Source organism: Sturnira hondurensis, unplaced genomic scaffold (assembly GCF_014824575.4).
Source record: "Sturnira hondurensis isolate 20B ecotype Veracruz unplaced genomic scaffold, ASM1482457v3 Scaffold0008723, whole genome shotgun sequence".
NCBI lineage: Eukaryota > Metazoa > Chordata > Mammalia > Chiroptera > Phyllostomidae > Sturnira > Sturnira hondurensis.
Genome location: NW_028081354.1, coordinates 648,054 through 674,327, shown reverse-complemented (window position 1 = coordinate 674,327; position 26,274 = coordinate 648,054). Strand labels below are relative to the sequence as shown.

The following is a 26,274-nucleotide window of genomic DNA, read 5'->3' as shown; positions in this document are numbered from 1 at the left end:
ACTGGGACTCCTCGCTCTAGGGATATCCCTCCTGAATTTTTATCCACCACACAATGGTATAGGAACAATCCTTCACTGTCTGCACCTTTCCTACCAGTCTGGATGGATATGGTTTTTTAAATTCTGTAGTTGTGAGACATCCATTCAACTTGATTTCTGACAGTTTTGTACGTGATGGCTGTTTTATATTGTAGTTGTAATTTTGATGTGGTTGTGCAAAGAGGTGAGCCATGTCTGCCAATGCTGCCATCTTAACTGGAAGTCCCCCAATAATTAGCATTTTAAATGACCACATAATATTGCTGTAAATGCCTATACTTTTGTTTAGCCATTTCAGACTGTGGAGATTTAGTTGTCTTTGTTGTTGTTGTTGTTGTTGTTTAAAAGATTTTATTTACTTTTGGGGGAAGGGAGGGAGAAATATGGATGTATGTGAGAGATACATGACTCTGTTGCCTCACGCACTCCCAGCTGGGTACCTGGCCTGCAACCCGCTGATCTTGGAATGGAACCTGCTGATCTTTTGGTTCCCAGGCTGGTACTCAATTACTAAGCCACACCAGCCAGGGCCTTTTATTTTTAATCCACGTCGAAGGCTATGTTTCATTGATGGAGAGACACACACACATCTGTGAGAAACATCAATTGGTTGTCTATTACATGCGCCTGCACCAGTACTGAATCTGCAAACTTTGTGGTGTATGCAAGGACGCTTCAACTGAGCCACCACGCCAGTATCTTTGAGCTTTTTAAAATAATTAATGCTACAAAAAGTACCCTTGTGTTTAAAGTGCTTTTTCTTTTTCAATGATTTTCTTAATGAAATATTTATGTCAAAAAGTTTAATTTTTTAGCCCTGGCTGGCATAGCTCAGTGGATTGAGCGTGGGCCTGCGAACCAGAGTATCGCGGTTCGATTCCCAGTCAGGGCACATGCCTGGGTTGCAGGCCAGTTCCCAGAAGGGGACTCATGAGAGGCAACCATACATTGATACTTCTCTCCTTCTCTCCTTCCCTTCCTCTCTAAAGATAAATAAATAAAATCTTTTTTAAAAAGTCTAATTTTTTAACAACTCTTGCCATTAATTTACAAATTTACACAGTATGACCAGCTTTTTATGAGCCTATCAATTACTTAATATGGTTTAATAGGTTATACCCAACTTATTGCCGTCACAGGAGTCTGGAGCAGCTGAAAAAGGGGATGGGGAACTTGGACTCACACTCTCCCTATCCAGGCTATCTGTGGTGGGTCGGAGGCTCTCCGCGCGTGCGTACTTCATTTTGCCGTCAGAATTGAGGAGTTTTCAGGGGCGTGGCAGCGGGGGGGTGTGGGGGGAAACACGCTGAGCAGGATGTGACGTTGCGCAGGCGCAAACAATGCCAGTTGATTCGTGCGTGCCCAGATATGGGTGTGGGCTGGCGGCGCAGGCCCACGGGCGTCCTGGAGGATCGGGGCGCCTGCGCAGTCGTTCTTCCTTAGGTGGCAGCCATGGCTGGACAGGAGGATCCGGTGCAGCGGGAAATTCACCAGGACTGGGCGAATCGGGAGTACATTGAGCTAATCACCAGCAGCATCAAGAAAATCGCGGACTTTCTCAACTCGTTCGGTCAGCGGGCGAGCAGCGGGAGGCGGGATGGAGGGAGGCGTCCTAGCGGAGGGAGTTTGGCTGGGGCGCTGAGAAGCTTTGATGGGGCTCTCTCTCGGAGCCCTCGGCTCCTGCTGCATTTTGCTTCCTCCTTCAGGCCCCACCTTCCTCCTTTCTTCCTGACCCTCAGGCTCCACTGGCCAGTTCCCGTAGGGTTATCCTGCTCGTCGCAGAGCTCATCGGCCTTATTGCCATCATTCCGGATTCATTAACAAGTCCTTTTTCCAGACGCATCAGGCAGCCCCATCCACTGCGTCTTCAGTAGTCTCCCACTTCCTTTCTGCTCCACTTCCTTCTAGTTCCTACTTTGCACTCTGAGTGCGCCTTCCAGAACATAGCCGTGGCCGAGTCGGTGCCTGGTAAAGACTCTTGACGGTTGCCCAGCGCCTTCAAGATCCAGTCGAAACTGTTTAGTGCCATGCCGTTTACTCCCCCCTTCAGCCTTCTGTCCGTCCCTTCTTGTCTCCCGTGTTTGCTGTGCTGAGAGTGGTAGGAGATGAGGTCAGAGGTAAGGCCCAGATCGTGTAAAAGATATGGGAATCTCTGCATTGCTAGTATCTAGCTGGCAGTAGATGTTCTGTCTGCCTCTAGCAAAATCTTTCCTAGGCATGGCCTGCTCATCATAGTCTTTTTTTTTTCTGTATCTTTCTGGACAGCGAGCCTGTAACAAACTCCCATCCCTTCGAGTGTTAAGAGGACTGGGCACTGTAGACTTACATAATCACAAAGTGTAAGGATGACTTGTAGCAGTGGTCTCCAGCCTTTTTGGCACCAGGGACTGGATTCATGGAAGACAATTTTTCCATGCACTCAGGTGGAGGGTATGGTTTCAGGATGATTCAAGCACATTACATCCAAACTCACCTCCTGCTGTGCGGCGTGGTTCCTAACAGGGCCCCACCAGTATCTGCGGGCAGCTGGAGTTGAGGGACCCCTGACATATGTATGTAATCTTTTTCCAGCTCGTGTGCTTTCTGTTCAATGTATTCAGCAAAAGTAAGCAATTAAGATTAAGTAGGGGAGCCCTGGCTGGTGTAGCTCAGTGGATTGAGCTCAGGCGTGTGAACTAAAGGATCCTGGTTCTGTTCCCAGTCAGGGCACATGCCTGGGGGACCAGTTCCCTGACATGCCAGTCAGGCCAGCCCCTAGCAGGGGGACCCACGGGAGGCAACCATACATTGACGTTTCTCTCCCTCTCTCCTTCCTTTCCCCTCTAAAGGTAAATGAATAAAATCTTTTTAAAAAGATTAAGTAGGGGAAATGATGTATAAAAAGATTTTAAAGTGTACTATATTCTAGCTAGAGGACTGATGAGTTCTAAGGATGCAACATGAATATTGTTAAAAAGCATCAGCAAAACTAGTTCTCAGTGCAAGATTCTCTCAGGCACTGTGGGAGACACAAAATAAGAACACTTTTCTGTAGAAAAATTGTTCTGTAAAAAATTCTGTGGAAACAATTCTACAGAAACAATTCTGTAGAACAATTTTTCTGTAGAAAAATTTTTTCTGTAAAAAATTCTTTGTAGAAAAAATTTTCTCTAGAAAAAGAATTTCTAGCTTGAAGTGAAATAATAACTTCAGAACAGATTAGAACATCGTTTTTGTATTAACGTATTTACATATAAGATGTATAGGATTATAAGTTTGATGTATTTTGGTATGATGGATTTCCTTACCAGGGAATGGAGGTATTATTGAGAGAACACAATAGTATAAATATATATACTCTTCATACACATAACTTGCTAGAGGTTGTTTAGGGAATGATATCAAGAAATCGTAGGTCTCAAGTTTCCTGAAGTATGTTGAGGGCCGTGAGTGAAGGACCATGGTTTAGTGGAAGACAAGTGGTTCTGGAGACAGGAGACTCAAGTTCAGAGAGGCAGCACTCATTGATTTTAATGAACTGAAAACACTGAGAAATAGGGACCTGTTTACCCTGATACTCAGTCTGTTTCCTCAGAGACTTTCTTTTTTAAAGTTCCATGCAGAGTCTTTCAGTATTTGTTTTCATAACTGGTTTCTTCTGCTTTCTGAAAAATTAGGGGGTTCTTTACAGTCTTCTTTGCTCATAACATTCCCTCAGAGGAAGGACCAGGTAAGAAACCAAAATATTGCATACCGGGGGGAGAGATGGAATGAAGACAAGATCATAGCTTTGGATTAGTCTGGACAGGTAGTGAAAAATAGTTTACAAAATTACTGACATGTAGAGTTTTAACTTTACAATGTAGAATTGAAAGATTTCAGTTTTCTGGTAAGCATTAATACTGATATGTATACACAGAATATCCGAGCAGAGTATTAAGAATGCTAGTTCAATCTATAGAACATTTAAAATAACAGTCAAACTGGGGTGGTTTTTCAAAATGTAAAAGTACTCTAGCATCTCAGTCCACATTTGGATTTGGTAATATAATATCTTCATTTTTGAGCACTGAATTATATTAAGAAGCTTTTAGTTCACATTAATTTATTGTTGACACAAATCTTCTTGACATATTACATCCACTAAATTTGAATAGTGGGTGAGTCCTGGAACTGACTGAAAATGAAAGAGGTTGATTTTAGTATTTGTGGAGGAGAAATGTCTTTTTTTTCTTTATTAGCAAAGAAATAACCTGCTCTGAGATTTTTATCATATGTGTGTGAGTCCTAATTTGTGACTAGAAAGAAAATAAAGACTTCTTTTTATTCAAGATTTCCACAAAGTCTTAGACTGAGGAAATAGACACATAATTCCAATCTTTAGGATCCAGTAGAATGGCTTCCTTTAGCTTAGGCTATATTCTCCTTTAAAATGATGATAGTAGCCTGATGTTTGGAATAATTAGTTAGTGGTTTTTGAAGATTCTGTAGAAAGTGGTTTTGTTCTTTAAAGAAAAGGACAATTAGCCCTGGTTGGTGTAGCTCAGTGGATTGAGCTCTGGAGTGCGAATCGCACTCCTAGGGGAACCAAAGGGTCGCCGGTTGACTCCGTCAGGGCACATGCCTGGGTTGCTGGCCGGGTCCCTAGTGGGGAAAGCGAAAGGGAATAGCTCCTTCTCTTTCTCCTTCCCTTCCCCTCTCCCTAAAAATAAATAAATAAAATCTTTAAAAAAGAGAACAATTAATACCAAGTAAGAGCAGAATTATGAAGCAAGATTAAACACTAAGCAGTCTAACTTACCAGGTATAAAGCTGGCGAATACTGGCAATATCATCATACAGCAGTTTAGACAAAGGCCAGCAGGCTGAGAAACTGGATAAGTCATAAGGTTATGCTTGGGTATATTATCTTGGCATCGTATGACTTGGGATTAGCGTGTGTGGGATATATTTTTCCATTCTGAGTCTTTAGCATAATTCCTTAGTTCTGATATGTATCTGTGTGGCATGTATGGAGTTTATGGTAATATAATTTGGTATTGCAAAGATTTAATAGGAGTTTACTTTGAGGAGGCATCTGGAGCACTTTGAAAATGGCAGCAATCCTCGATTCCCAGTCAGGGCACATGCCTGGGTTGCAGGCTGGTTCCCTGCAGGCCAACTCCCAGCAGAGGATGCACAAAAGGCAACCATACATTGATGTATCTCTCCCTCTCTCCTTCCCCTCTAAAGATACATAAATAAATAAAATCTTAAAAAAAAAGAAAGAAAATGGCAGCAATCCTGTAGTCCTCACCCTGACCACAGAGAGTGTGTTGGTTATGTGCTTTGGAAAGAGAACTGTTTTTACAAGATAGCTGATGACATTCTGAGCAGCTTTTACCCTGTGATTGCAGCTGGTAAGAGTAGTTACAGTGTCTTTGTGTGTGTTACTGATTTTAGAGAGAAGAGAAGTGAGAGAAACATCGATTTGCTGTTCCACTTACTTATGCTCTCATTGGTTGATTCTTTATGTGCCTTGACCCAGGATCAAACCTTCCTTGGCATAGCAGGATGACATTCTAACCAATAGAGCTACCTGTCCAGGGCTCTTTGTGGTTTTCTCTTTCAGCATGGGAGGACCACCAGAACCGGAGGACACACACATCACACAGTAATGATAGCATCCTAACACTAAGCCTGTTCTCTATTGGAACTGGTGAAGTTTCCAAAAATAGATTGTTAGAGATGATAAGTTTTTTTTTTTAAATTTTTATATATTTTTTCTGGTCCTAAAGCTAATGTAAGCAGAGAAGTATAACAAAAAATCAAGAATGTGACTTTTTAAATTTCAGTTTTTATATTTCGCCAACAGATAGAGCATGCCTGTTGTGGCCCAGCTGTGTGTCACATGCTGTGGAAAGGAATAATCAAGAATAAATGACATAGTAGTCACTCCACAGAAATTCAGAGTTTTATTGGAGAAATAAGACTTACCTGCAAAACGGTTCAAGAGAAACTGTTGAGTTTTGCAGCCCTAACAGCTTGCAGAAGGGGCTGTTGGGTAGCCAGCATTTGTCAGCAGTCACAGTGTGTGCAGTTGCCCTCCCATGCCCACTGGCTCACTTTCTGCAGTTTCAGTTGCTTGCAGTCAGCCATGGTTTGAAAACATTAAATGGAATATTCCAGGGGAGAAAAAACAATTTGTAAGTCTTAAATTTGGGGCCTTTCTGAGCAATGTGATGAAATCTCTTACTGTCCCGCTCTGTCCTGCCCAGAACGTGAATCATCTCCCTTTGTCCAGCTTGTCTGTGCTGTGCTGTCCCTTTGTACCACTTGCCTGTTAGTCACTTAGCAGCTGGGAAGGGTACCAGCCCCACCTCTGTGGTATCACAGTGTTTCACTTAAATAGCCCCAAAGCACAAGAGTAGTAATGCTAGTAACTCTGGTATGTCAGAGAGAAGCCATAAAGTGCTTGTTACACACAGACACTTGCCCATGTCACGTCACAGTGCCTGTGTCACTCTCACATCATCTCGTGTACGCATTGTACCATGTCACATCATCATAGGAAGGGTGAATACAGTACAGTAAGATAATTTTTGAGAAAAAGACCACATTTATATAATGTATTATTCTATTATCAGTTACTGTTAATCTCTTGTGTGCCTAATTTATAAATTACATATGTATAGGAAAAAACGTATCCTCGTATGTAGGGTTTGGTAGTATCTGATTTCAGGCATCCACTGGGGCCTTGGGACACATTCCCTGTGGTTAAGGGTGACTGCCATATATAGCATCAGACACCTGTCAAGGCCAGCTGGCATTAAAGTCTGGTGATAATGTAAATAGAAGTGTACTCTGATTTCAGATTTGTTCAGCTGCTGGATGCTTTCCCTGTGTTTTGTTAGAATCAGCATGTATTTAATGGGATCTAAAATATAACTAAAGTTTCTGGAGTACAATATTTTATATTTCTCAACAGTCGTTATTCATGTAGGCCAGTAGCTTCGTGTTGTTCCTGGATTCTGACTCATCACCAGATTGTCAGAGCTAGGACAGAACAGCCATCCCGGAAGGAACACTCCCTCTCACCACCCTGCCACTTTGGATAATTTTAGCTCTTTTTATGGGAAGTGACAGGTTGTCTGTGATAACATTCATGCTGGCACTGAATAGCATAGGTGGCATGCCTTTGAGCTTCTAAAAACCAGACTGAAAGAGATTCGGTCCTGGTGGGTAGCTGTGGCAGTGTATCCAGGAAAAGGAGAGCTCTCAGGTGCTTCTTCGAGAGCCAGACCTGGGAATCGAGAAGCAGTAATCACAGATAAAAGGATAAGAGAGACGAATGAAGAAGGAAGGAGAGTTGACTTGGGGGGGGTGAGCGCACAAACAGTGTACAGATGATGTGTTGTAGAATCGTATCCCTGAAACCCACATAATTTTATTGACCAACAACACACCAGTAAACTCAACAAAAAATAATTTAAAAAGAGAAGAAGAATGAAGAATATTCAGAATAGGTGAACCCACAGACACAGAAAGATTAGTGGTTGCCAGGAGCTGAGTGGAGGCAGAGTGGGAAATGATTACTAATAGATGCTTCTTTAGTGATTATAAAAATGTGCTAAAATTAGATTATAGTGAAACCTGCACAATTCTGTACATATTCTAAAAACTATTGAATTTTATATTTTAGGCAAATGAACCTCGTGGTATATAAATTATATATCAATAAAACTATTGATATATAAAAACTGTAGTTTTTTTTTAAACTTTTTAAAAAAGACTAATGAAGGGTAGCAGTGAAGTTGGATTCATGGGAAAGGATCTAATGTGGGAACAAAGAAAAAAGTGAACTAGAAAGTGGAAGGGTCAGGCTGTAAGTGAACTGTAGGGGATGTGGGGAGTAAATTATGGCCTCACAGGCTCAGCAGATGGTAGCAGTGTGGGCTGGGATAGTGCGATGGGACAGAATACCACACGGGCAGTGAGGGAACTAAGCTCCACTACGCTGTTGTCCCGTCAGCAACCCACAGTGGGTCCTCCACTTACTAGGACTTGTTTTCCCCACTTGTAAAATTAGTGGGTCACACTGGCCTCAATCTTTCATTCCATTAATACACCAGAATCTATCAGTTTTTCCAAGAAACATCTATGTGTCAGGCAAGGTTATAAAGATTAATAAGAGGCAACATCTGTCTTTGATGAACTCATTTTACTGGGGAAATAGACTGGTAAATAAACTATAAATTAAATGTACATAAATAACACTTTGTTTTGCTGCAGGGACATTTTTCTCGTGTCATTAAGGATTTTTTTTTTTTTAGGTTTTATTTCTTTCTAGAGAGGGGAAGGGAGGGAGAAGGGTGGGGGGAGAAACATCAGTGTGTGGTTGCCTCTGGAGCACCACCTACTGAGGATCTGGCCTGCAACCCAGGCACATGCCCTGACTTGAAGTGGTGACCCTTTGGTTCGCGGGCTGGTGCTCAGTCCACTGAATCTTACCAGTCAGGGCTAAATATTCTCAAAACTGGTAATTTTTTAAAAATAATTTATTTATTGTGGTCAGGTGGTTCAGTTGGTTGGAACATTGCTGTATACACCAAAAGGTTGCAGGTTCAATTCCTGGTCAGGGCACACACCTAGGTTGTGGGTTCAATCCCCAGTTGGGTTGCATGTGCATATGGGAGGCAGCCGATCACGGTTTCTCTCTTTCTCTCCCTTCCTCTCTAACATCAATAAACATATCCTTGGGTGAGGATTTTTTTTGAATTACTTACTGATTTTAGAAAGAGAGAAACATCGATTTATTGGTTGACTTATTTGTGTATCCATTGGTTGCTTCTTGTATGTGCCCTGAGTGAATCTCATCTACAACCTTGATGCATCAGGACGACACTAACCACTTAGCTACCTGGCCAGGCCCAAACTGCTAACTTTTTTTTGTCCTCACCCAAGGACATAGGGACTTTTTCATTGCTTTTAGAGGGAGAGGTAGAGAGAGAGAGAAACTTCAATGCAAGAGAGAAGCATTGATTGGTTGCCTCCTGTATGCCACAGGATTGGGGACCCTGACCAGGGATTAATCCCACAGCCCATGCTCAGGCTGGTGTGGCTCAGTGGATTGAGTGTTGGCCTGTGAACTAAAGGGTCGCCTGTTGGATTCTCAGATCAGGGCACATGCCTGGATTGTTGTCCAGGTCCCTCGTAGGGGGACATTGATGTTTTGACATTGACATTGACATCAAACACATTGATGTTTCTCTCCCTCTCTCTCTTCCTTTTCCCCTCTATTTAAAAGGAAATATAATCTTCAAAAAAAAAACACAAACCAACCTACAACCCAGGTATGTGCTCTAACCAGGAATTGAACCTGCAACCTTTGGGTTATAGGATGATGCTTCAGCCAGCTGAGCCACACCGGCCAGGGCCCAAACTACTGATTTTTAATGGCTGTTTATTTTTTTATTTTTGTTTAGATTTTAAAAATTTATTTATTTTTAGAGAGTGGGGAAGGAAGGAAGATAGAGGGAGAGAAACACCAGTGTGAGAGAGAAATTTCCATAGTCGCCTTTCATATGCACCCCAACCAAGACTGAACCCACAACCCAGGCATGTACACTGACTGGGGATCTAACTGGCGACCTTTTGCTTGGTGGAAGGACACTCGACTAGTGAGCCACACTGGTCAGGGCTTTAATAGCTATTTTAATCTCTCATAGATATGTCATAAGTTATCAAAGCATTCCTAAGTAATAGTGGTGAACATTTGTGTTTAAATCATTATCCAAAGCGAAACATAACTGAAGACCAACTTCATAAGTAATTTACAAATTAAACTTAACCATAAATAATGTAAATTTAGGTAAATAATAGAAGAGGAAGAATTACATCCCTCTGACACATCTTTCAGTTTCATAAGCCTTGAAGGAGAATGTTTAGATGAGTAAGATTTGGACATGATGAAATGAAAATTGCGGCAAGATCAGGGTATAGGAAGATGTATCTCCAAAGGGATGCCAGAGTGCTGTGCACAACAGCCGGGGGCGAGATGAAAAGGAAGGTTATGAGCTAAGTGTTAAATCATGGAGTGGGAGTGTGTGTTGGAGAGTGGATATTTTAAACTGAAAAAGTGAGGACTAATGAGATGGCTGAACAACAGTGTTGGAGGAAGTGGTTAGGAAATAATTAGCATGCCTAGGAAACTTTTTCCTGGGTGTCCAGAACAGTTACAGAAAGAGTAGTCAAGAAGTTTCTGTTAGAGAAGTTTGCAGATGAAAAGTTATTTTAGGGAAAATTTAAGTTTCATTTTGGGTGAGGCTGTGAAAGACTATTGGAAAAGGTGGGAAAGGAATTTTGCAGATGGAATGTGGGCCTCACAGGTATTCGATATTCACGTTTCCCCTCATTCTGAAAGGCCTGTGCAGATACTGGTGAAGCAGTGAGTGCCGTCCATTAGTGTCTGCTGCTTTCTTACCCTCTGCTTTTCTTCCCTAATGAGATTATTTTCTTCCTCTTGTCATTTTCCCTCTCTTGAAGCTCTTAGTTTGCCTATTAGCAAATGGTCATCTGTACAGCCTTGCTCCTCTAGTTTTCTGTTGTTGCCATAAGAGATTACCACAAATGTAGCAGCTTACATCACATAAATGTATTGTTTCACAGTTGTGCAGATTAGAAATTAGCACTGGCGCACTGGCCTGAAGTTATGATATCAGCAGGGTACCTTTCTTTCTGGAGGCCCCAGGAGATGGTTTGTTTTCTTGCTTGTTGGGTTATTGGCAGACTGCAACAGCTGTCTGTATCCCTGAGATCCCTGTATCCTTGCTGGCTGGCTGCTGAGAGCCTTTCCTACCTTCTAAAGGTCACTTGGATCCCTTTGCTCATGGCCCCCTTCCTCCGTCTTCAAAGCCAACAATGGCAAGTTAAGTCTCTCTCACACTTTGAACGTCTTCTGCCTTTCCTCTTCCTTTCTCATCTACCTTTACGGGCTTGATAGTAGATTGGGCTTCTCTAGACAATCCAGAATCTCAAAGTTCTTAACCTTAATCATATGTACAAATTCCTTTTTGTCATGTAGGTTACATATTAACAGGTTCCAGGGATTAGGATGTAGACATCTTTGGGGGCCATATTCTCTGCCTACCACATTTGGTAGAAAGTTCAACATACTCACTCTAAACATCTGTGCTCCTAAGATACTTCTCACCTTGTCCTCACCATTCCCCTGCTTTGCCCACCAGCTCCCATTTCTGTTTAGCATGATATATCATTCCCCTTGTTCAGTTTAAGGGTGTGCATGTGTGTGTATGTGTAATGACATTAATCCTGAACATCAGTCTCCTTTTACCAGATATGTCTTGTCGTTCAAGACTCGCAACATTGAATGAGAAATTGACAGCTCTTGAACGGAGAATAGAGTACATTGAAGCACGGGTGAGTATGAGGGCATGATACTTCCTCATGAGGCTAGGCAGTGGCTGTGCAAGAGCGGATGCACATTTCTACTTCTTGCCAAAACAAACCTGGAAGCAGAAATAGTCTGAGAGAAGTTAAGTGCCTTGCCTGGATTTGAACCAGGTTTCTGAGACTGCAAAGCTATTTTCCTTTCTACTACTCCCTACTACCTAGGAACTAAAATATTTTTTCCTTAGACTCTCTCATCCTTTTGATTTATCTAATTGTTACTTTTCCTTCAACAGGTGACAAAAGGTGAGACCCTCACCTAGAACTGTGCCAGGCTGCTGCTGGGAAGTTGCTTTACAGAACACAGGCATCCGTGGGAAAGGTCCCAGCAGCCGTCAACTCCTTCATCTCTCCTTAAAGAACAACAGGGCTTATTCTTGTTTTTCTTTCTTCAATAATGTGGCCTTTGGGCTCTGCCATGTACATCTGACAGTGTGATATGGCATGTGGGGCGAAGTCCAGGGGAACTCTTGAAAACATTAGGCATTTTACCTTTTCAGTAACATTTTGTAGAACTGGTCAATGTATTTGAGGCGCTCAGAGCCAAAAGCCTGGGCCTCTGTGAAGGTCCTCCCCACCTCTCACTTTCTTTCTCTCCGACTCTTACACTCTTACTACAGTTTCCATTGCCTCTGCATTGATTCTATAAACAGTCTTTGTCTCCCCCCCACCTTTGTTTGGGGGTGGCAGACAGTCCTGGCTGAGACAGTCATGCCCTGGCAAGGTGGCTGCCAGAGCATGTTGTTAACCCCACTTTATCGTCCTTCTGGGGAGGTCAAGGCCAGGCCCCGACTTGGCTTGAAGGGACATTTTCAGTTTTCTTACTGTCATTTGGGCTGACTGCCTCTGATATTTCACTAATAAACTCCTCAACTTTATCTGACTGCTGTGATTGTGGTGGGGAGAGGAGCTAGAGGTTGGACTCATATTCCACAGAAATCTGATGTGTGGGATTGTTATTCTAACAGCACTTTCAGGGGAAGCTGCTTGATCAAAGCCTAGGTAACTTAGCAGCCAGAGACCCCGTATTTGGACTTTGAGCTGACAGTTCATCCTGGGAATCATTTGGTCATTCAGCAAACATTTGCCAAGTGCTTACTTTGTGGGTACATTATGTATGCTCCAATAAAAGATACAATGTTGAATCAGGCGTGATGCTCACAGTTTATTGCAATACCAGCATTCACACAATTTCATCCAGGATTCTAAAACCAGGTTTTATAAAGTACAAGCTAACTGTCTACTTTTCTAAAGCAAATAGTTTAAACAGAAGAGTCTAAAACTTCATTCTAGAATCCAAAGCTTGCTATAAACTTGTGCCAACCTTCTTCTAAAGGCTTATATAGTTACATAGAAGTTATTCAGTACTGTCTTCCTTTTCTCAGTCCCGCTCATGCTAACACCACAGCTCTGGGTTTATAAATCCTTCTCCAAATTAAGTGTCTGCATCCTAGAATATACTTGGGTGCCTTTTCTTATATTTCTTACCCTAGCTGGGTACTTTGTAGAAGGTGTTAAGTACCAATTGAACTGACTGACTTAGCTCAAGCTGCTTTGTACTTTTAGAGCACCTGCTTAGACCCTTGCAAAACTATTTACAATAGTACCTTTGTTTAAAAACAAGATTTTATAATGGAAACAAAACTGACATCCTTTGCTTTGGTAAATGCTGTTTTTTTAATGTTGGCTCATCTGTTGAGTGTTTTTAACAACCACCTGAGTTCATTATTTGTAATATCTCACCCAATCCTTTCCAAGATCAAGATTAGTTTTTTTTTTAAGATTTTATTTATTTTTAGGGAGGGGAAGAGGGGAGAAAAACATAAATATGTGGTTGCCTCTCATGCGCCCCCTACTGGGGGCCTGGCCCACAACCCAGGCATGTGCACTGAACTGGGAATGGAATCCATGACCCCTTGGTTCACAGGCTGGCACTCAATCCACTGAACCACACCAGGTAGGACTAATATTTTACATTTTAACCTATGTTTGCTACATCATTGTTTTTGTTTTTAACTAGATGCTATTAGGGTAGTTGTTTTGATTTGAACTACAGAGAATGGGTTTCAGAGAGGTTAAATGTATCCAGATTTTCTGAGGCCATATTGAACTCATAGCATAATGAAAAATTTCATTTCCTTCACAGTTTGTTTTCTCCTTCACACATTAGATGTAGGGAAGTTAATGACATGGGCTTCTCTTTCTTTCCTCATGAAGTCTTAATGATTTCTGAAGAAGGGTACTTATGAAGGATTTTTCTGTTTTCTAACTTGAGTGGGAAATGAGCAGAATAAGAAAAATCTCTGGCATTCTTAAGAGCCTTCAAGGAATATCTTGTTTCTCATACACTTGGAATTGTTTTTTTTTTTCATGCTGTTATTTGGTGTAATTCACAGTTACTGAAAATCTGAGGAAAGGGTTTGAACCAGTGAGCTGTTAGACATAAAGTGATCACAAATTTCTTCATAATAAGGCAGCTTTGAATCTTTTTAAAAGCTAAGCTTAAACTGGGTTTCAGAAACAGGAAAAATAAGGAACTGGGTTTTTTTTTTTTGCATTAGAGATGGACCCAGTTCTGTCATCTTGCTCTTCTTTAACATTCACTTAGTTCACTTAGAGTTCAAAGTCACTCAGTACTTTGAATTCTTCTACTTTTATTTCATAAAGCTAAATACATGTTTGTAAACATTTTTTGTAACTGTAGGCCACACTAAGTGGACAGAAAGCCTATTGCTCATCTCTAGGCTCCTTTCCAGGATTCATACGCAGTTTCACACTGTTGCCTGCCATAAATAAAAAATGTTTGCCCCCACCTGCCTTTGGAGAATGTGAGTTAGGGAACTTATGGCAGTTTGCAGACAGTTGGTGCCATTAGTAACTACTAAATACAGCTGATTTCTGAAGGCAGTGTGGCTGCCCAGCAGCTTGTGCAACAAGAAAATCTGGTTGGAGCAGGGCTCTCAAGTTTATTTTCTGGACAAAAGTTAGCCAGTACAAAGGCTGTCCAAAAGTTAGGATTAGCTCACAAAACTTCAAGGTAAGAGAGACTTAAAAGTAACCTAGTCCACCCCTGCCTTTTGACATTCTTTTATATTTTTTAAAGATTTTATTTTTAAGCCCTGGCTCATGTCGCTCAGTGGATTGAGCGCGGACCTGCAAACCACATGATTGCGGTCCGATTCCCAGTCAGGGCACATGCCTGGGTTGCAGGCCAGTTCCCAGCAGGGGACTCACAATAGGCAACCATACATTGATATTTCTCTCCTCTCCTTCCCTTCCCCTCTAAAGATAAATAAATAAAATCTTTTTTTAAAGATTTTAAAAATCTTTAAAAAAAAGATTTTATTTTTAGCAAGAGGGAAAGGGAAGGAGAAAGGGAGAGAAACATTGATTTGTGGTTGCCTCTTGCACACTCCCAGCTGGGGACCCACCCTGCAACCCAGGTATGTACCCTGGCCAGGAATCAAACCCTGGGACACTTTGGTTCACAGGCCAGTGCTCAATCCAGAGTCACACCAGCCAGGGCTAACTTTCTCATTAGGTTCAGGAGAAAGTTGATTTGACGACTAACACTTGGCATCTAACATCTAACACTTGCCTAATCCTTTTAATTAAAGAGTAGGGTCAAGGCTTGAATAGACAATAAATTTTAGTAACTTGTTTTCTTTGAACTTAGTTACACTGTACTCTTCTATGGCAAGGGAATTAATTTCTGTTGGTGGTAATATAAAATTTCTCTCCAAGTTGTTTAATTGCTCGCATATGCATAGCATACCTTTGAAAGGAAGTACAAAAGCTGGAGATACCTGCCATTTCCAGGAACTTCTGGGTGGCTAGGGGAACTGGGATAAGGGAAAATTTTAATATATTCTTCTGTATAAACTTTAAACTTCGTGACCTAAAATGGAGACAAACATGATTAATGAGAAATTTACTAAGTAAATGATAGCGCGGATGGTAGGGGGAATATGGCAAAAACCATGAGGTCTTATTAAAATGAATGAAGCAAGGGAAAAAGGAGGAAACGACCCAATTTCTAGAACAGACGACTGGGCAGTCCTACCACCACCCACCACCTCAGTGAGTTAACATACCAGCATCTAGATCCATCTGCGCATGCGCAAAAGCCTGCCCGGGATCCTGCAAGCACTACACGCCCCGCCCCACCCCGCCCTTTTCCTCACCTTGCAGTCTGTGCATAGCCACGCGCCTAGATCTGGGTTGTCTAGGCTTCCGGAGCTACTGCTGTGGAAGGCTGCGGACCTGCAGGAGGTTGAGGCGCGCGCCAAGGAGGATAGCCGAGGAGGACAGCCGATAAGAATACCGCAGAGAAGAGACCCGTCCGGAGGAGGCGGACGCCGCGCAGGACATGGAGGCAGAGAAGCCACGGCCAGTGCTGCGCTCGGTGAATTCTCGCGAGCCGTCCCAGGTCATCTTCTGCAACCACAGCCCGCGCGTTGTGCTTCCTTTGTGGCTCAACTTCGACGGCGAGCCTCTTCCTTACCCCACACTGCCGCCGGGCACCGGCCGTCGCCTCTGCAGCTACCAAGGTAGGGTCGCCCTTTCGAGGCCCAGCGGCGCAGCCCTCTTTGTTCCACTGCGCGAGCGCCTGCCCGCCGCTGCTGAGCCGTCCCCAGCACGCTGCCCAGCACTCTAGGCCTGATAGTAACAGCAACGGTGGCACACACTCATCAAATCCCCTCCACCATCCGGGGAGGCAGGTGCTGTTGTCATTATTATTCCCATTCACGTATAAGAAACTGAGGCCCCAGAGAGGTAGTGACAGATCCAAGGAGAAGCTACTAGTAAGTGGCAGAGCGAAATTCTTCCTTGTGAGACTGATTAATTGGAATTTGACGGTGACTTTTCCCCAACCCCTTCGACTGGTAGTTATAAAAGAAGCTTTCCATCCTTAATGCCCATGTGTTCAGTCTGTGAGTGGAAAAATCCCACATTCTTCGATGACCCCAGTGGGCCAGGCCCGGGTAGGGGCTCTGCCTGCATGGAGAACACAGTCTAGTGGAGAGACAGACAAATGCATCAAAAGAGGTGAGACAAGCCAATGTCAAAATTGCTGCAGTAGGAACGGAGCACAGTGGGCTGCTGGAGCTTGGAGCCTGCATCTATCTGCCCAGTGAAGGGGAGGTGAGGATGGGGGTGGTGGTGGTGGTGGTGGTGAGTGTACACGTGTGGTTGGTTTCAAAGAGCTCTGGGAGAGCTTCCCAGAGAAGAAAGGGAGCCCGGCAGGATGAATGGGAGCTAACCAACCAAGAGAGCAGTCGTAGGCAAGAGGGAAGGGCATGGGCTAAAGGAGGAGTGGGTATGGAGTGGTGGGAGAGGAAGCCCTAAGGCTGATTTTACACCTAGGGAAATGAGGGCTGTTGAAAGATTTTTAGCAGGGACATGACATTGCCAGGTTTACATTCTGCAAAGCTCACTCAGGTTGCAAGGTGGTTTGGCGAGAAAGACTGGTGTTGAGGAACCAGTTAGGAAGCTGTTGTAATAACCTATAACTAGGCCTTATTGCCTAAAGAGGTAGAATCTTCCCATGGTTTTCAAGAAGAAAAGTAGTCATAGTGGGGCTTAATTTTCACAACTATAGAAGCAGACTCAAAGATACAGAGAGAACAAACTTACAGTTGCCAGAAGGGAGGTGAGTTGGGCAGGTACAAAAGCTTGAAGGGATGAGAAAGTACAAAGTGGCAGGTACAAAATAGTCCCAGAGATGTAAAGTACAGCACAGGGAATATAGTCAATTATATTGTGATAACTGTGTATGGTGCTGGTGGCTCTCAAACATATGGGGGGTATCACTTTTAGATGATATAAATGTCTAACCACTATGCTTTTACACTGAAAGTATTATACAATAATACTGAATGTCAACTGTAGTTGAAATATAAAATGTTTTTTTAAAAGAATAAACATTTCCCAACTGCTTTGAGAGGAGCCTGATGGATCTTTTCTCCTTGAGGGTGGTATACTCAATACCTCTTAACCTTTTACACCAAACTTCTCTAATATTTAATAGGGAAGAACACAGTTCCTCCAAGGATGAACATTTCTGTAGTCTCCTGATTTATCTAGAAAGTTGTGTAAGTTTTGTGTTATTCAGAATTTATCTGTGCCTGATTTAATATAAAATTAAAAAAATATTACCATGTGAATGTATGTAACATCACCGAAATATACACTTAAAATGGTGTAAACAGTCAATTTCATGTTATGTACATTTTACCACAATACAAAAATTGCCAGTTTACGTTTCTTAAAATTTGCAATCAGAACTTCAAGTAAGTTTATGCCCCAGGAACACCTGCTATATTTATTTTGAGACACCTCCACCTCCTTAAACAGCATTGTCGCCTGGGGGTTTGCCTTCCATTCTTCTCTCGTTGCATATGATGCATTTGTTTCTTAAATTCGGGTTAAATTACATAATGTACAGATCTTAGGGTTTGATGTGTTTTGACAAATGTAAACACCTAATTAAAGTTACCAATTAGAACATTTCCATCACCCCAGAGAGGCCCATCCAACCTCTTTCTACCCATTCCCTTCCACAGGCAACCAGTCTTCTGAGTTTTTACATCACAGATTAGTTTCATCTGTTCCTGCAGGACGTACTCTCTGTCTTGCCTCTTTCTGCACAGGATGGTTTTTGCACCTTCTTGTTTTTTGAGGAGCACAGATTGGAGGAGTCAGTGACCTCCTCTCTTCTTTTAGTTTGCAGTGTTGGTGTGATTTGCAATTCATGTGCTTTGCTTTTCTCCGTGGTAGAATAGAAGATAGGGGCATGATTTGGAGCCTCAAGTACGTGGTCTTCTATTTACTAGTCCTGTTGCCTGAGCAGGTCACGTGGCTTTTTCAGACCTATTTTCTCATGTGTAAATGAACCTATTGTGAGGACTGAGCAAGCTAGTATTGGAAGGCCTTCTGTGATGGTTGAGCAGAATGGCAGGTATTTTAATGTCAGTGCAGGGAGACTCAGGAAATAGGGGTGTGGCTATTGAACAGCCTCTGTTTGTATTGACAGGTCACCTTTGGCTCTTCCGAGATGCCGGGACAAATGATGGACTTCTGGTTAACCAAACGGAACTGTTTGTGCCCTCTCTCAATGTGGATGGACAGCCTATTTTTGCCAACATCACACTACCAGGTACTTGTGTTCCATCTTACTTTTCAGAAAGGCCAGGCTGTTGCAATAAGTAGAAGAAAGGCCGCTTGCAGGAGCCAAGCCCTTACTGATTTTTGCTCTGTGCTGGGCCGGGTATTCGACCTTTCTGTGTCCTATTCTCCACCACAGATAAAATGGAAGTAACGTGTTTGTAGGCTCTGTATTGAGCAGAGGTATTATGGTGACTCAAAAGGTCTTTGGGCCTGTCAGAGGTGGGCTAAACTCAAATATCTGATGGTGGAATCATGAATGCATTTTGTTTCCCTGGCCTTAGAGCAGAATATGCCCTGGAGTCTCAGGAAAAGAACAAGGTGTAGAGAATGAGTTATCATGGCTCCTTTATTTTTATTTTTTAAGAAATTTATTTCTTTATTTTTAGACAGAGGGTAAGGGAGGAAGAATGGGAGGGAAACATCAATGTGTGGTTGCCTCTCATGCTCCCCGTGCCAGGGACCAGGCCCACACACAGACATGTGCCCTGATTGGGAATAGAACCTACGACCCTTTGGTTAATAGGCTGGTGCTCAGTCTACTGAGCCACACCATTGACTATCATGGCTACTTTATATGGTTTCTAATATTGTACCTTTTAATGTTATTCAACCCAGTCAAACTCACTGTTACAACAAGAATCTCTGAATTGAACATTAGTATCATAGTGTACCCTTTGTCTAAAACTCAAGTGATTTTGGGAGTCAATCTCAATCCATTGAGATTTTTTTGCTTCCTGGCAGCTGTTGTCAGTCTGGTTGAAATAAATTCATAAAAATTGTTTAAAAATCCCTCAAGTGATTACTAGGTTGAAGTCTAAGGAACTGATGTTCTTATGGGTTAAACAAGTACCACTAAATACCTGCAGCTTCATAAGGTTCAAACGAATAGGTGTATATAAGTCCTGTTTTAAGGAAGCGGGTATGGGAAAATGACAATTGGTAAGTAAATTTGGTCTCAAGGGATACCCTTAAAGCAGGGGTGTCAAACTCATTCCCACAGGTGACCACATCAGCATCGTGGTGACCTTCAAAGGGCTGAATGTAGTTTCTGCTTCTTAACAGTTAAGGAGCAGTTACATTTACACAGTCCTCAAATTATTTTGGCCCTTTGAAGGCAGTGGGGAGGCTGATGTGGCCCCCAGTGAAAATAAGTTTGACATCCCTGCCTTGAAGAGTAAGTTCTGAGAGTAAAATCAGGTTTCATTTCCCCCAAAATGAAATTATGCACTGTTTTGGTTCTGTATTGCTTTTGTGACAACTGCCCCCAAGCTAACAACAACTACTTCATTTGTTCATAACCCTGCATTTGGGCTTCCTCAGCTGGGTGGTCGTTCTGCTCATTGGTGGTCATCAGTGTGGCTGTTTTCTCCTGGCAGGTCACCCGAGGGCTGGGCTTCTGTCCCTCCTAGTCTCAGTGTCTGTCCCTCTGTGCGAGGCCTCTTCTGCAGGGCAGCTCAGTGCTTCTGAGAAGGTAGGAGCCGACGATGTCAGGCTCTCTGAAGGCTCAGACCCCCAATTGCCACACTGTCCCCTCACCCACATTCAGTTCTTAAGGCACATCACAGGCCCAGCCCACTCTCAAGGGGAAGCTACTCCACAAGGTGACAAATACCAGGAGATGTCCATTGGGACCATCACGTTACATCTGCCACAACACATGTCCTCACTTTATTTGCCCAAAGTGAGGTCCATCTGTAGTAAATGTAATTGCCGTGGCCGGCAAAGGCGCTTGCTCATCCCCTGTCTCAAGGCCTGCGTGAGTTTGCTGCTGAAGATTCGTTCTTTTGCCCTTACAGTGTATACCCTGAAAGAGCGATGCCTTCAGGTGGTGCGAAGCCTAGTGAAGCCTGAGGATTACAGGAGGCTGGACATTGCGAGGTCACTCTATGAAGACCTGGAAGACCACCCGAATGTGAGAAAAGACCTGGAGCGGCTGACACAGGAGCATATTGAAAATCAGCGGATGGCTGAGGAGACTGAAGATTTTCATTTGCCCTCCTGAGTCTTTGCTTTTGATGGAACCGACTAGTCTTGATCTAGATAGAGGACTGGTCACTTCTTCTCGGTTTCAAGGTGTCTCATTCTTGCAGTAAAATGATGCTCCTTGCTTCAAAGAAAGTTGACTGACTTCACTAGGTATGGTGATGATTAGGGGCAAGTATCAGAAGACGTAATGCTCGCCCTCTTTAGAAGTGTGAATCAAGGGAAAGCACTTGTATTTCTGCCTCTTGGTAAGTCAGGCAAGTTTCTGTGTAAGGACTGTTGTGTAAGTAATTGAGTGAGAATTGCAGCATATTCTTTGATTGTAAGAGAGCAGTGGCATCTGCTTTAATTGCTGTACTGTGGTTGGTGACGTGTCCGCCTCCGTCCTGAGAAGAATGGGATGTCCTTGAGGCAGGGACAAACCCGTCTCCTCTTTGAGACCCCAGTGCCTCTCACACTGTGCGCCTTCACCAGTGTTTGTTGAATGAACAAACCAGTGGATACTTTGGTAGTATGTGTGGAGGGTTTGCCCATTTCTCAGGGGGGTGGGAAACAGGGGAGCTTAGAGTGTGTACAGCAAATAAACGTTTTAGAGGGAATCATTCCGTGCTTGCTTCGGCAGCACGTGTGCTAAAGTATGAGTGAGCCACCAGGGGAGACTAGCACGGCCCCTGCACGAAGAAGACACGCAGCTTCGTGAAGCGCTCCGGACTTTGTGCCAAGGCCCGCGGGCGTCCTCACACCCATTGCTCTGCTTGAAGAAACAGGAGTCCAAGCACAGCGGGTGGCACTCGGTAGCAAAACCGTGACTTTTCACTATGTAAATGTTTGTGTGAGGTACTGTGTGAAATGAGAACAAAGCTGGGCTGTGCCTGGGGTATTTGTGCCAATATGGTAACTTGCATTTCCTTCATAAACATTCAACATTCTGAAATGGGCTTATTTAAAAACAGGGGGATCATTTTTATATAAAGTACTTTCTATAATTTTCTAGTATTCGTACTGTTCTCTGGTCCCTGTTGTCACAGTGCTGTTTTAGTTTTGTTTCTAAACCAGGGTTAGGTTCTTACTGTTACTGTGATGATCGCTTTTTTGAAACTTGGCATCTGCACAGAAGATAGGAGAAAATAGCTGTCCTCCTGTTTAACTCTGGTATTAAGGAGAGACTATTGTACTGTTTGTAGGTTGTTGCCAAGTGTGGCTATTTGTGTTTCTTTTTGTAAATCCATGGCATCCTGTTGGGTTCAGCATTTTTCACCAGGCAGGATTTGGTGACTTGGCTGAAGGTCACCTTGTACCTGGCGGGAGGAGAGGCTGAATCCCACTGTAAGCTCTGGGAAGGTGCTGCTCACACGCAGTGGATTCAGACAGCGGCCTGGGCTGTTTCACAGTTTCATAGATGTGCAGACGCTTTCTTATATGCCAGACTCAAATCCATTCAATACTTCTGTCAGGCTTCCTTTTTGGTAACAGTTACAGAAAAATTCAGTAGAGAAAATGTTGGAAAGGACAGAAAAGTAAAAGGAAGAACAAGACCACTGTAGATACACTACCTAAACACAATCACTAACCTAACATTTTGAATTTTCAACCTTTTTTAGGGTCACTCTGGTTGGTTTGTTTTGACAGAGCTGAGGATATACTGTGCATACAGTTTTGTATTCTATTTAACTTTGTAACTTAAATATCTTCTCATGGCATGTTTATCAGCTCTCCATAAACATTAGCACAATCCCTCTTTTGTGAATAATGTGGCAATATTTCTTGGCATCTTAGGCCTCTCGTGCCAACCTTCAGGCTCACGAACAAGTGCCCCACAGTTGTCTCGTTACTGCTTTAAGTTTCACCCAGTCTGGTTCCCCTGTCCACAGTCAGCAAACTGGTTGGCTCTTTCTTGTTTTAAAGCACATTGTAGTGCTCATTGGGTGGTATACCTCTAACTGCGTCAATTTTTGTGTCCAATAGTTGGGCAGGGGAGAAGAAATGCTGGTTCAGGAGGCAGCTGTCCGAGTTCCGGAGTGGGGTGGGCTGGGGATTATGAAATCTGCGGTGCTGGGTCAGTTCAGTGTCGGTTTCCCTTTGTTTTTAACCTGTCTTTGTGTGAAAATGAGATTTCATGTTCCTCTTGTTAAAACATGCAGTTTGAGCACTGTTTTTGTGTTGTCCAAGGAAGATTGAAAACCTGTAGCATGAATGATATGTTTTTCACTTGAAGTCTCAAGAATGTATTAAATATATTAAATACTGTGCTGTTTCCTATTTTCTTTTTAAATATACTTTTAGATTTTTAAAACAGATTTTATTTATTCACTTTTTGAGAGAGGGGGAGGGAGGGAGAAAAGGAGGGAAACATCAATGTGTGGTTGCCTTTTGTACACCCACTACTGGGGGTATAGTCACAGCCCAGGCATGTGCCCACAGTAAGAATCGATCTGGTGATCCTTTGGTTTGCAGGCTAGCAGTCAATCCACTGAGCCATACCTGCCAGAGCTAGATTTTTTTATTTATTTATACAGAGAAGGGAAGGGAGAGAGAATGAGAAGGAGAGAAACATCATTGTGTGAAACATCCATCAGTTGCTTCTCACTCATACCATACTGGTGACCTGGCCCACATCGGAGGCATGTGCCCTGACTGGGAATTGAACCTGGGACACTTTGATTCTCAGCTTGGCACTCTACCCACTGAGCTACATCAGCCAGGGTGAGTTTCCTATGTTGACTTAGAAACAGCTGTTCTGTAATACATTAAATGGTACCGAGTAAAGGAAATAGGGAGGATGTGTTGTATAATTTTAACCAGATTCTTCTCTCTAGGAGAGTTGTGAAAGTCATGTTTATTAAGTCATAAGGTAGGGGGAGGGTAGCAGACACATGCAGATTCTCTTTCATTCTCAGTCCTTTCTCTTTCCAATGCTGGATTTCTTTTTTTTATATTTTATATGTTTATCTTTAGAGGGTAAAGGAAGGAGAGGGAGAGAAACATCAATGTGTGGTTGTCCTTCATGTGTCCCCTGCTGGAATTGGCCTGCAACCCAGACTTGTGCCCTGACTGGCAATGGAACTGCGATCCTTTGGTTCGCAGGGCCGTGCTCAATCCGCTGAGCTGCACCAGCCAGGGCCCAATGCTGGATTCTTTTTATCATCGTTTCTTTTCACTTTATTTTTCTCATAAATATGAAATATCAATAAAAACTTAAGCACTACAGAAAAGTATTAGGAAAAATATTTACACTGGAACAAAATCTTTTTCCACATGAAAACACAATGAACCTTAACAGCTGCATTTTTGCAGAAGATACGCAGATGTTAACTAAGAAAGTGAAAAGATGCTTCACATATGTCACCAGGGGAATGAATACTCAGATAACGAGGTACCACAAGGCACAAGTAGGAAGGCCAAAATCTGACACTGACAACACCAACTGCTGGCGAGGAGGCAGGGACAGGAGCCCTTTTCTCGGCAGGTGGGAATGCAGAATGGTATAGCCGTTTTGGAAGGCAGTTTGACGGTTTCTTATAAAACGAAACACACCCTTACCATATAATCCACCAATTGTGCTTCTTGGTATTTATTCAGACGAGGTCCGAACTTAATGTCTAAAACCCTGCACGTGGATATTTATAACAGCTTTTGTCATAATGGACAGAAGTTGGCAGTCACTAAGATGTCCTTCGGTGGGTGACGGGGTAAATAAGCTGTGGTTCACCAGACAATGGATTCTGCAGCACTGACGAGAAGTGAGCTGTCGACCATGAAAAGACATGGAGGAGACATGCTTACTACCAAACGAAAGAAGCCAATCTGATGTGGTCACATAATATGATTCTAACTATACAACATTCTGGAAAGAGCAAAATTATGGAGTAAAAACATGAGTGGTCACCAGGGTTTGGGGGAAGGGAGGACTGCATAGGTAGATTACAGGTTTGTCAGGGCAGTGAAACTGTTCCTGTAGTATCACACACTACATTATACTATCCTGTACTGTACAGTACACTATACTAATACTATACTATACTGTACACTACCCTACATGGTCCGTGACATTTTACATTCGCCCAAGCCCACAGGATGTACAACACCAAGAGTGAGTTCCAAGGTAAACTGCGGACTTTGGGTGATGATGATGTATCTGCGCAGGTTCATCAGTTGGGAGAAATGTATCAGTCAGATGGCAGATGATAAGAGGGAGGCTCTGTGTGTGTGGGCAAGAGGCATGTGGCAAATCCCTGCGCCTTCCTCTCAATTATGCTGTAAATACAAACTGCTCTAAAAAATAAAGTCTATTAAAAAAACCCCAAAAGGATAAATGGTTAATACTTCACTAGTGCCTTTATTGAGGTGATAAAAGGATAGGGCAGTGGCCTAGGCATCCACGCACTGCGGATATGAAATAGGTGTCCGTGTTTTGCACTCTTGACACAGGAACACCAGTTGAGCTTTCCAGGTCGTCTCACACTAGGTCGCTGTGTGTTCGCTTTCTGAGCACCTCAGCCCCACTCTGTGCCCATCGCGGGGCTGCCTGATAGCCTTCCACTATTTCTCCTTTCCTTTTTCTTGGTTTATTTGTTGATTGGTTTTTAGGGAGAGAAAAGTGCAAAACATTGCTTTGTTTGAGAGAGAGCTTCAGACACGGATGCCCTGTTTCTCTTTTTTGTGACAAGTAAAAACTACCTTGCAATAACTATGCTTTGTATTTGAATAGAATACCCCAAGAGGTGAAGCCCTTGAGTTCTAAGTGTATTTTATTAATTATGCTATTACAGTTGTTCCATTTTTTTTCTCCCTTTATCCCCCACACCCTGCACTCCCACTTTCTCCAGTATTTCCCCACTTTAGTTCATGTCCATGGGTCATGAATCTAAGTTCTTTGGCTTTTCCATTTCCTATACTGTTCTTCCGCTTCCCCTGTCTATTTTTTACCTACCAATTATGCTTTTTATTCCCTGTACCTTTTCCCCCATTCTTCCCCCATCCCCTCCCTGCTGATAACTCTCCATGTGATCTCCATTTCTGTGATTCTGTTTCTGTTCTACTGTTTACTTAGTTTGTTTTTTTAATATATTTGATTGATTATGACATTACAGTTGTTCTAATTCCCCCCCTTCATTCCCCTCCACCCTGCAAACCCCTCCCCCACCATTCCCCCTTTTGTTCATGTCCACGTGTCTCAAATTCTTTAGATTCTATATTTCCCACACTACTGTTGCCCTCCTCCCTGTTTTCTACCTACCGTCTATGCTACTTATTCTCTGTACCTTCTCCCCTCTTCTCCTCCTCCCACTCCCCTGTTGCTAACCCTCCATGTGATCTCCATTTCTATGTTTCTGCTCCCAATCTAGCTGTCCTCTTAGTTTACTTTTGTTTTAGGTGTGGTTGTTGATAACTGTGAGTTTGCTGTCCTTTTACTGTTAATATTTTTCATCTTCTTTTTCTTAGAGAAGTCCCTTGAACATTTCATATAATAAGGGCTTGGTGATGATGAACTCCTTGAACTTGACCTTATCTGAGAAGCACTTTATCAGTCCTTCCATTCTAAATGAAAGCTTTGTCGGATAGAGCAATCTTGGTTGTAGGTCTTCGGATTTCATGACTTGGAATACTTCTTTCCAGCCCCTTCTTGCCTGTAAGGTCTCTTTTGAGAAATCAGCT

At 42.9% G+C, this 26,274-nt stretch overlaps 2 protein-coding genes across 2 annotated transcripts; both read left to right on the top strand.

Moving 5' to 3' along the window:
- The first annotated feature begins 1,447 nt into the window (after window positions 1–1,447).
- On the top strand, window positions 1,448–12,616 carry BRK1 (BRICK1 subunit of SCAR/WAVE actin nucleating complex). The gene is made up of 3 exons (XM_037055606.1): window positions 1,448–1,609; window positions 11,354–11,436; window positions 11,703–12,616. Exons 1-3 carry the CDS (start codon window positions 1,492–1,494, stop codon window positions 11,727–11,729), a joined length of 228 nt encoding a protein of 75 aa, XP_036911501.1. The 5' UTR covers window positions 1,448–1,491; the 3' UTR covers window positions 11,730–12,616.
- Window positions 12,617–15,675: 3,059 nt separating this feature from the next.
- Window positions 15,676–22,866, top strand: VHL (von Hippel-Lindau tumor suppressor). The gene is made up of 3 exons (XM_037055605.1): window positions 15,676–16,016; window positions 18,503–18,625; window positions 20,433–22,866. Exons 1-3 carry the CDS (start codon window positions 15,836–15,838, stop codon window positions 20,636–20,638), a joined length of 510 nt encoding a protein of 169 aa, XP_036911500.1. The 5' UTR covers window positions 15,676–15,835; the 3' UTR covers window positions 20,639–22,866.
- Window positions 22,867–26,274: the final 3,408 nt, after the last annotated feature.